The sequence below is a fragment of the Lactuca virosa genome, chromosome 4 (assembly GCF_052849685.1).
Source record: "Lactuca virosa cultivar CGN04683 chromosome 4, Lactuca_virosa_CGN04683_v6, whole genome shotgun sequence".
In the NCBI taxonomy this organism is placed as follows: Eukaryota; Viridiplantae; Streptophyta; class Magnoliopsida; order Asterales; family Asteraceae; genus Lactuca; species Lactuca virosa.
The window spans coordinates 197,614,437-197,626,411 of record NC_136429.1 but is presented as its reverse complement, the minus strand read 5'-3'; the positions used below and the strand labels follow the sequence as shown (position 1 = coordinate 197,626,411).

At 38.4% G+C, this 11,975-nt stretch overlaps 1 protein-coding gene across 1 annotated transcript; it reads left to right on the top strand.

Moving 5' to 3' along the window:
* Positions 1–4,045: 4,045 nt before the first annotated feature.
* LOC145107887 (Kelch repeat-containing F-box family protein) lies at positions 4,046–7,013 on the top strand. Its single transcript, XM_079044843.1, has 2 exons — positions 4,046–4,619; positions 5,277–7,013. Exons 1-2 carry the CDS (start codon positions 4,211–4,213, stop codon positions 6,185–6,187), a joined length of 1,320 nt encoding a protein of 439 aa, XP_078900969.1. The 5' UTR covers positions 4,046–4,210; the 3' UTR covers positions 6,188–7,013.
* The last annotated feature ends 4,962 nt before the right edge of the window (positions 7,014–11,975 follow it).

The window sequence follows — 11,975 nt, the reverse complement described above, 5'->3', positions numbered from 1 at the left end:
TTTTCAAGAACTTGTGGGTTAGGGAGAATAATTGGAGGAGGTAAAAGAAGTATGATTTCCATGGGACATCATCTTCATTTAGGAAACTTGTTTCAAGAGATTTGGGAAGATCATCTTTTGGGAGATATTCAAGATAGTTGATTTAAAGTCCTTAATATAACACCCAATATGAAATATTAAGGCTAGGACCCAACACAATACTTTTATAACTTGGAAGAGGGATGCCGTAATCCAAGCTATAAAATATTTGAAGGTAGGTGAATGACGATTCACCAATTTCCACCAAGATAAACGAAATGTATTATTAGGTTTTAATTGGTTTTGAAACTCCTAGATTCTTTTGAGATTCATTGAACTGTTCAATGGCATGTTCAATCTCGAGTGTGCCCTTCAAGTTTTGTGACTGGGATGCCGAGGATCACAAAACAAGGTGTGAATAACCATGCAAATATACTTGGTACCCTTAAGTGTTTACCCCTCAATCAATGTGTCGGTTAACCACACACGCTCCATCGATACTATGATAAACATTAAGTTACCCTTTGCCTACCTTGTTAAATACGAGTTAGTGTGCCGGTTAACCACACACGCTCCACTAACTGACTTAAACAAAGTGCAAAGTGTAATTTCATGGGTTAGCACCAAATTCACATTTTCCTAAGTAACTAAGATTGGGAATTTATAAATGTTTAGTTACTTAGTATTTATCATTAATACTTTTAATGAAGGGAGAATTATAGTCCTTGTCCTACCCGTTCGGCTAACGACCCTCCACCAGTCAAGGAAGCGGTGGGTGAGAGTGGACACCCATTAAACTGCCATTTTATAGGCAGTAACCTTATACCCCCTTATAGACCGGCTTCGTGAATGAGGCCTACTAACGGTAAGACTGACTTTATCTTATACATATCTATATAATTAAAATTATAATAATAGTATAAGGGTTTGAATTTTAACTTTTAAAATTCTAAGGGCTAACTTGGAATTAAAGTATTCATAAGAGAAAACTTTTCAAATTCCAAAACTTGAGGGCAAGTTTTGAAACTATTCAAAACTAATTAATTCCATAACTTATGTGTTTAAATTAGTTTTAATTAAAAAACTCTTCAAGTTCCATAACTTGAGGACAAGTTATGGAAGACTTTAAACTAATAAAAGAATGTAACTTTTCTTTATTTTGTAACTTATGAAATTAATTAAGGTTACACATTTTATTACTTAATGAAGTGACTCTTGAACCTCCATAACTTGAGGACAAGACTCTTCATTTTTGTAACCATTACCAACTTTTATGAGTTTTATGAAACTTAAATGTGACTTTTCATATAACTTGAGGACAAGTTACAAAAACACATTTTAGAATCAACTCTTAGATTAAAATGGATTGAAAACACATAATCAATTAACTTTTCTATTAATATAAGCAACTCATAAGAACAAGATAATTTAATCAAACTTTTTCATGTAATTAGCCTAATCACTAAACTAATACAAAACATGAATCTATTGACAATTATCTTTGAAATTGGATTAGTATGAACATTACCACATCAAAAACAGGATTATAGGTTCAAAAACAGCTTATGGTAATGTTCCTAGTCCATTTCTAGCCAAAAAACTCAAAGATATGCTGTCAGGTGCTCCTACTCGTCGAGTGTATCAACCTACTCGCCGAGTAGGATGATTTTCTTCATGGACTCGGCGAGTTCATCAGTGGACTCAGCGAGTCCAGTGCCCAGAATGCCCGAAATTCGACTTTTTCAGCATTTTTCAGCAATTTGCATCAAGTATAATTGAAAACAAGCCTAGGCTCTGATACCACTGATGGGTTTTGAGCATTCTAACACTCCTAAGTGTACATGCAACCCTAAATACCTTGGATCTATGTTTTCTCTATTATACATGCAAATATGATTATCCAAGGTATTATCCTAACTAGCATACCAAAACATTGATACTAGGATACTAAAATAGATAGAATACATACCTTGTTGTGGTTGCTTGACTCCATGAAGCTTGAGAGCCTAGTGCCCCAAGTGTGACACCTCAAATGGTTCACACAACATCATGAACTCTTGGAATAACCATGAGAAGAAGACATACATGTTCAAATCGGCTAGCCCTCAAAATATGTATCACTAGTGCCAATTTCTTGAACTAAAGGGGTTCTTATATAGTGTGGCTATTAGGGTTACACCATGTAACTCATGACTTTACCCATTCCTTATGCTCCATGGGTTTTAACCTCCATGGATCACCACATGGGTTAAACCCAACATAAAGGAATCTTGGATCATAAGCCCACATATATAAGAATGAATGATTTACACAATCAATCCCTATATATTTAATTAGTCTCTTTTTTATCACTAAATTAAGTCCAAATTAATTCTTGATCAATACTAATTAAATAACATGATTTCATATTAATATATTAGAATTTATAATATATTAATATGTCACAAAATGTCTTTTCCTCATAAACGGTCTATCCAAATGTTCCGATGCCATGCAACCCAAATGGACCATGCCGAGTCGGGTCAAGTACATACCAATTATAGTTATGGACTTAGACACTAATCCAACAGTATTCAGATTAGTTGGGCAGATGTTGATCGAGGGATCTTTTCCAGAAGCAGGTATGTTCAATTCCATGTGGGTTTTGATTCTCTGTTTTGAGTGTCAGTGTGTCTTTGACCACTGGTTGTGGGGTTGATCATTCAGCGGAGGTCCTCTTGAAGGTTTAATTATGTCAGCCGAGATTCAGTGGTCGGGTCAATCTGTCATCAAGATTCAGTATGTTCTATGTCCCTTGGTCCTTGGGCATGGCTACCCTCAACGGTGGAGCAAGAACTTGGTTCATAGCAGACTCAGGTTTTGGTAACCTTCAGGATCACCGTAGAAGTCTTCACGAGCTAGTTGCGTAGTGGTGGAGTCCGTTCAGTCTCAATCAAGGATGGGATTTTGTTTCGACTGATAGTGAGGATGTTCACTGTTATTAATTTAGGTGTTATTTCGATTATCTCTGGTATTTCTTCTCTCTTGGATGGGATTATGGGTTCCCTAATTATGTGCATGGTCCTTTTGGGTGATAGTTTTCGAATTGGACCAAGAGTGCGACCGTTATCTTATTCTCGGGTCGTGTGCGACCATGTTTCGTGAGGTATTGCTTGGTAGCAGTTTTGTGATACTCAGTTGGCATAGTGAGGGAGTTGATTAGGCCCCTTCAAGGTAATGGAATGAGGTGGGTATCTTCAGGCCCGGAGTGTTGGGCGAATGATGCGATGACGACAGTATCGGTGTGTTATCGGGAGCTTTCCAGTCATAGGTTGTGGGCCTAGTGGTCATGGTGATTCATTTCTTCTGCTTGTAGAACTTTCGGTGTTGACGCACTGATGGGAGTCGGAAGAGTCACAAATTTGTTGGTTAGATAAAGGGAGCATTAAGGGTTGTGGGGAGTATCAGTCGGGTATCAGAAAGTCTCTGTGGGATGTATGCTTTATATTTCCGGTTGTTCGCAAGCTGTTGTTAGGGTTTTTATTTTCAAGATTGGAAATTGCTTATGAGGTCGCAAGTCATAAAGCTCTTTATGATGTCCCGAGTGGTTGTTCAGGTGGGGGTAAATCTGACCCGATAGGAATGGTTGTAACGCAATCGAGACTTTTATGTTCAAAAAAAAAAATCTTGAGACTTAAGTGTAACTTTTCTGAAAATATTAAGATTTTTCTGACAATTTCTCTTATTTATTATAACATAAATATTAAAATAAAAGTTAAGAAATACTTCAAAAAAATGAAAATCAATCGGCTTCAATTTGGACATGACCAACAATCAAACTAGGCTAAATGAGTGAACTGGACAATTTTAAAACTCGTTGTTGTGTTGTAGAAAAAAAAAAAATGTACCATTTTTGGAATTTTTATTTAATAATTTGTTTAAATTTTGCAAATTTGAGTTTATTATTTGAATTTTGAAAGATGGTGGTAAGATATATAATTTTTGAAAGATGGTTGTTAATGGAGGCGCCTGTTAAGCAGAAGCTAACAAAAGCGGGGACAAAATCTGAAAACGACGGAGAAAATGGATGGAACCCACCCACACCGCACCGCACCCACTCGTAACCTAAACAATCAAAATTCTTACACTTGAAGCCCTAATTATCAACTTCAGTTCACTTGATCGGAAGGAAGCAAGAACATCTCAATCATCCATGGCTGATGATGCCGCAAGCACCAGCACCATTACTAGTAGAATCAACACCTCCATAACTGACATATCACATGACCATCTCTTCTCCATCCTTCTGCTCCTACCTCTGGAATCCATCCTGTCGTTTGCCATGACCTGTAAGAAAACTACTCGCCTAACTCAATCCCATACTCTCTGGAAATCCATCTGCACCAGGGATTGGGGTCACTCCACCGTCGATGCCCTCGTCAATTCTTCCTCATCTCCTCTTTCTATCGACTGGAAGAGACTCTATCAGCGTCTCCGTAACCTTGATCGGGTCGCCTGCTATACGCTCACAGATTCGGAGACTTCCCCTGGTCCTAGAGCTTCTCATTCTCTCAATTTTTTCTCCGGATGTCTCGTTCTCTTCGGTGGCGGATCCGAAGGAGGTCAGTTACACTTCTTTCTCCCTGCTTTCCCAATTATCTGATGATCATCTGTTTTTAGATCGATCTTAGTGAAGATAAGGATTGTAATGCCGGTAAGAACAACGTAGCAAAATCTATCTTCTAAAGCTATAAATTTGACCCAAGTTTTCTATATTGAGTGAACAGTGTTTTTTGGAGATCAGAGTAGCCCAAAATTGAGTTTGGCTTTTAGATATGAGACAGGAACATATTGAAACAAATCTCTAGACATAAAAAAGATGTCTAATGGTGAAAAGCTCATTCTATCAGTATCAATGGCAGATTTGGATTCACATAACTTGTCAATGGCAGTCGCGATTGCCAGCTAGTTGAACACAAGTTTCATTCCTTCGTTTTAATTCTAGGCATCATTCTCTACTTCCAGATCATACTCCAAGATAGATTGTTGTATGCTAGTAATCCTTGTCCAATACTTCAATTATTGTTCTTTCCTTACAATCTCCCAGACTTCCACACCTTTAAACATGCTTTATCTTCAAACATCTATATGGTGATTTAATAAGAATTTATTATACTCTGTATTGTTGAGCTCATTGAGAATGAATTACTCTTTCCATTTTAAAAGCTAGTAATCACAATTCACACATTGAAAAATTCTTCCTTTTGTTGTTGTTCTAGGACGCCATCTTGATGACACATGGGTAGCCTACATAGGAAACAGCTTTAGAAGAAAGATGAACTGGCAAAGAGTAATATCAGAAGGCCCAAGTGGGCGATTTGGTCATTCATGTGTTGTTATAGGCAATTGTCTTGTCCTCTTTGGAGGCATCAACGATAGTGGAATCCGTCAAAACGATACATGGATGGCTCAAGTAGAAACCACCACTGGTGCATTATCATGGAGACTACTCGATGTTGGCCCAATCACACCTCCAACAAGAGGAGCCCATGCCTGTTGTCTGATCGATAACCGAAGAATGCTTATCCATGGAGGAATCGGGTTATCTGGAATGAGATTAGGAGACACATGGGTGTTAGATTTATCTGAGAATCTCTGTTTTGGGACATGGCATGAAACAGTGAGTCACCATGACCCTGTTCCCTCACCTCGTTCAGGACACACATTGACTTACATTGGAGGAAGTAGGAGTGTTTTGTTTGGAGGTAGAGGGATTGGTTATGAAGTGCTTAATGATGTATGGTATTTTGATTCGTCTGAAGGGCATCTAAAATGGGTACCAATAGTCTTTGAGCTGAGAAGCATCCCTAATGGGCTTTCACTTCCTAGAGTTGGACACTCGGCTACTTTGATTTTAGGAGGGAGGATTCTTATCTATGGAGGTGAAGATTCTTATAGACACAGGAAGAATGACTTTTGGTTGTTGGACATAAGTCAGGGGTGTATGTGGAGGAGGCTAAAATCTGAAGGGTATCAGCCGAAAAATAGGTCATTTCATCGAGCTTGTGCAGATGAATCTGGGCGTTATTTGTATGTTTTTGGTGGAATGGTGGATGGGATTCTTCAGCCTGCTGAACCTGCTGGACTTAGGTTTGATGGTGAACTTTTTGTGGTAGAACTTGTATTGTAAAATGTAAATATTATTGTATAAGTTAAAGAGGAGTTTGTAAATTGTAAGTAAGGGGGTGTTTGGGTAGGAAAAAAAGAGGGTGCTTATTGCTTATTGCTTATTGCTTATTCCCACCACAATAAGCTAACTTTGAGTGTTTGGATAAAATCTTTAAAAATCAGCTTATTAAGCTAAATAAGCTAATTTTAATAAGTATCTCTCCCCATGCGTATTGCTTATTGCTTATTCCCACCACAAATAAGCTAATAAGCAATAAGCTAATAAGCTAATCCAAACACCCCTAAGTTGTAACGTGTACAACTTGAATTAAATTTGAAGGAGGCGTAGGGCATGCACACCACTAGAGCCAAAAATGTTACCATATATATATATATATATATATATATATATATATATATATATATATATATATATATATATATATATATGCTGATTGCTTATAAGGAAGCAACCACTAGTGGGGGGTGGGGTACCTGTGGCTCTATAGACTATAGGTGGTCCTATGTCTGTTTTACCTTCTACATCCTTCCTATCCACACTCTCTTTTGCCTAGAAAATATCAAGGGACATTTCTGCTTCAAAGTTATAAACAATTTGTGGTCCTGAAATCAAGGTATGGCCTTTTTTTGTCTCCATCCATATGGTTTACTTGAAGATCTATTCTTGGATATGTAAAACATGAATGCTATGTAGATTGTAGAGTAACGTTTTGTATTCATTAATCCAAGTATTTGATCGTACCTATGTTTGGAATCCATGTTTATGTTTATTGTGTCATCAAGCTTTTGTGTTAATTTGTTAATACACATCAACTTGGTTCTATGATTATGAAGGTACATGGATGTTATGGCATCCATGTTTTATTAGTTTTAACATAAACATGAAAATAGTGTCGATTATCACTTTTGTTTGTTATCGATCATGTAAGGATTAATAGTTGGGACCACAAACAATGATATAATTCTAACATTCTGCTTCATACATCCAAGCATCTCTTGACTAGAGAAGTCATGTATGTGTCAAATGATTACATAAATCCAACATGATTATGAATGTGATATAAATAATTTTTATGGTAATGTAAAGTACATTCACATGGTTATAAACGATGCACTTTGTCCTTCCTTGCAATAATTATCACCAACTTAAATAGTCATCATAATTACACAATAAACGTAATGACATTACATTATGCTATTTCAGAAGGCCATTCACAAAACATGTTCAAGGAATATTTTGGGAGATAACTTTTCGCCATTGGTGCTTTTGTATGCTATCTTCCACTCTTTCTCGAACAAACAAATGTTTAACATCAAGATGAAGCTCATCAGTGTGAAAACTAATATTATTTGAGAAACTAATATGACATACATTGTTATCATAATATAATTTGAGTGGCACTAAAAGAGAGTTAACCACCTTGAGGACACCAATAAGATTTTTCAATAACATAACACGACACATGAAACATTCCTCCATCATTGTCGAAGTAGTAGTGAGTTATTGTTTACGATTCCACCATGATATTGACCCTTTTTATAGCATGAATATGTACCTAAAATTGATTTCTTGTCATCTGTGCATTTTGTAAAGTCAAAGCCGGAATCAAAATAACTCACAATTTCAAGGACATTAGTCAAAATATACTCTTTCGTCCCTTGTAAGTAATGTAACACATTCTTGGCCGACTTTTAGTGGTCTAAGTCAAGATTTGATTTTGTCACGATCATGTCGGATATATAAGTAATCTTATGCAAATACATGACCTAAATGAGACTCCCAACCATTAAATCATACGAGATGAGATTCATTTGATCAAGTTCTACTCAAGAAATTTGGGCACCATAGGAGAACAATTTTACATGTTGTACTTATTGAGAACTAGTTCAATATAAACTATATAGGACAAGACTTACATCCTAAGAGTTCGATTTCACCGTATTCAACGTAAGTATCAATCTGTGTAACTAGTTTAGCAATTATGTTTAGTCTAATGGGGTTATGTGTAAATACATCCCCTATATGTATCTTTCCCTTATCACATTTAATGATATGAAATTATCCTTTTCTCAATTGTGATTTATTATGGTATTAGAGCCTAAGTGCTTGTAACCTTAACGACACTGTCATCTAGAGACAACCTCTAGCAACCATTCCGAGTCGATCTCCGACGACTATCATCCCTTAACTATCAATCATGGCTCTAACTCTCACGACATTCACATCAACGGAAAAAGTTTCTCACTCTCATTATAGGTGGGCGTTTCTTCTCAATCAAGATAACTTTCAGTTCTAGAAAACAATGGTGGAATCCTTCTTCTCAACATATAAACTTATTGGCTAACTTATGGAACAACTACATGCCCTCTTTCAACCTCTACCAACGCAGACAACACTCAGGTACCAAATCTGAATTTTGCAATATGGAATGAAAACGATGCTCATGTGAAGATGGCTCTTCTCTCTTCCAACTCTGAACAATCATATGACATTTTTTATGGAAAATGCACATCCCACAAAATATGGGATGTCTTGCATCATGTCTATGAACCATCCAGCCTCTCCCGAGAACTCACACTAAAAATCAATCGCCTGAAACTTGAAATTGGTAGTGATGAACCTGTCATGACATATCTACAACGTGCCAAAGGCTATGCCAATTCACTAGCCTCCATTGGTGAATCGGTTCGTCCCTAAGACTTGGTTCTCATAATTTTAGTGGGTCTATCCACATGTACATAATTTAACAACCTAGTTACAACTCTAACAACACGTGGTAGTGATGTTTACATTGATGATCTACGATATGTTCTTGTTGATCACGAGTGCATATATGGGAGATCAAAACCAAACATTGTCCGAGTGTACAATGCACAAACCAGTCAACATTCACAAGTAGGCTTAACAACTAGCCAAACTAATATTGGCAACCTTGTTACTCAAGCTCATGCGTTAGGTTTGAACATCATCCCAACTGGAACAATTCAAGCTTAAGCCCTTTACAACAATCAAAGTGGGATTCACGACACTTGTGGTGGTCGCCGCAGAAACAATAATTGTGGTGGAATTCATGGTGGTACTACGACCAATCGCAGTTATGGACCAGACTTTAGCTGGGCATCAACACAAAACATTGTCTATGGCTATTGTCCTAAATGTGACATTCATCACAGTCTCCACATCACTACAATAACAACGCTTCGTAGCTTTGATACCATTAAGCACTTCAGGAAAAAAAAAAAAACTTCGGTGAACTCACAAAACTTCTGAAAAACATAAATCAAAAGAACACAATATTTAACGTGGTTCGGTCAAGGTGACCTACGTCCACGGGTGAACGAGGGAGAGAGGATTTTATTAACTTTCTGAAACTATTACAAGCACTCAAAATTGTATCTCACTTTGAGCTCTAACAGAAATCTAGCAATTTACAACGATGGGGATATGAGCCTATTTATATTTGAGGGATAAGACCTAAAATCCTAATGGGCCAAACCCATTGGCCCATATGCCCATGAATGGTGACAACCAATCATATTCTGCCATGCATCATCTTCTAGAACATTCTTCCATATCATACAACCCATGAGCATCATCAACACACATGATGGACCACCTTGACCATAGTGGAGCATCATGACGCACATGTGGCGCATCATGAACACTAATGGTTGAACATCTATCATGGTGTCACAACAAGGTGTATTTCTTGAGCATGATCATCTTCTAAGCATACACGGATCAACATGGTACATTAAAGGAATCAAGATGGCACATCATGTACCAAGATGGTCCATGATGGCGCAACATTTCCTCCATGGCACAACTTCCCTTCTTGATGGAGCAACAACATCTTCATGGCTCAACATCTCCTTGGCTCAACATCACCTTGGCACAACTTCAGACATGATAGCGTATCATGCTATCATTTGGCGCAACATCCCCAAGGATGGCACAACTTCCTTGTGGCGCAACATGATGTTCCATGCTGCTCCCTGTTGCTCCAAGTGCTCCATGTTGCTCCAAACCACTCCAAGTTGCTCCAAACCCCCTTTTTGAAGATCCGTTCCTTTGACAAATGATTCGTTCCTTTGTCACATGATCCAAAGCCATCTCAGATGATCCGTTCCTTTGTCACATGTTCCATGCACCTGAAACATCCCAAAAATCATGACCAAAAATTTCATTTTTGATATAACGACTCATAAAACAATTTATAGAAAACATCATCAATTATTTCATTTCATAAAAACCATAGATCATGTATCTCAAAATCATGACATAAAATAGTGACAATGTCAGAGTACAAATCCCAAGGGTCTCATATGCGGAAAATCGTGTGTGTGTGATGCGCTGCTACCGTGCCGACTCCTTTCCCTTCGAAGAGGAAGTACCTGAAACCAAAACTGGAAACTGTAAGCACAAAGCTTAGTGAGTTCCCCCATCATACCACATACCATACATAACACATACTGTCTACCTTTTCCGGGTACTAGCTACCCCTTCGGTCCCTTTCAACCGGTAACTTGCCTAGCATATCAGGGTGTTGGCCTACCCCTTCGGCCCTGTCGACCGGAATATTGCCTAGCATATCAGGGTGCTGGCCTACCCCTTCGGTCCTGTCGACCGGTACCTTGCCTAGCATATCAGGGTGCTGGCCTACCCCTTCGGTCCTGTCGACCGGTACATTTCCTAGCATATCAGGGTGCTGGCCTACCCCTTCGGTCCTTTCGACCTGTACCGAGGACTATTTCACCCCCTACTTCTACCACATAACATCCTAGTGCATAAACATATAAATCATATACTGCCTAGCTTATCCGGGTTCTGGAATACCCCTTCGGCCCTATCGACCGGTACTGAAGTCTAACTTACCCCTTCTACCACTATCACATAACATCATAGCATACTTGCACATAAAACATAACAGATGTTGGCCTACCAGACAATTATCACGAAGACAATCATCTTAACTACATCTCCTACTAGTGGGACGACATTGTGACCTTAGACCCACTTCTACTGGAAGGTAACTCGCCTCAATGTCGTGAAGTAGCTGAATTGTCCTCGGTGCTGGGATCAACTCCTCTCAAACTCCTACACATAACAATCTCCTTTAATTACTCTTTCATACTCATAACCCCTTTAAGGGTCAACTCTGGTCAAAGGTCAAGGTCAAAGTCAACATCCTGGTCAAAGTCATCACCCTGGTTGACTCAACTCGCCGAGTTTGTCTACCAACTCGTCGAGTTCCATACTCCATAAGATCTTGAAATCTCGATCTTACTCGTCGAGTCCTTTCATGAACTCGTCGAGTTCTATGATTCGTAAAACTATGAAACCCCCGACCCTACTCGTCGAGTTCTTTCATGAACTCGTCGAGTTCTTTCATGAACTCGTCGAGTTCTTCCTTATAACGTAGTCGGGACCTTTTACTCATAACTCGTCGAGTTCCTCCTTGAACTTGTCGAGTTCTTCTTCATACAGAGTTTGTACATTTTGTTCATAGGTCGTCGAGTTCCTCCTTGGACTCGTTGAGTTCTTTAATCTTCAAGCCCAAAACATGTCCAACTCGCTGAGTCATCTCCTAGACTCAACGAGTTTACTTAGTAACAAAAAAGGTTGGGGGACCACGACCCAACTCGTCAAGTTGTATGAAAAACTCGTCGAGTCCCCCATATTCTAAATCCATACAGTCGATTTTAGTCGGGCTTAATGCATCCAAAACGTAGATCTGGATCCCTAGGGTCGATATATCACGTAAAGTATCTAACTTTATGTGCATGCA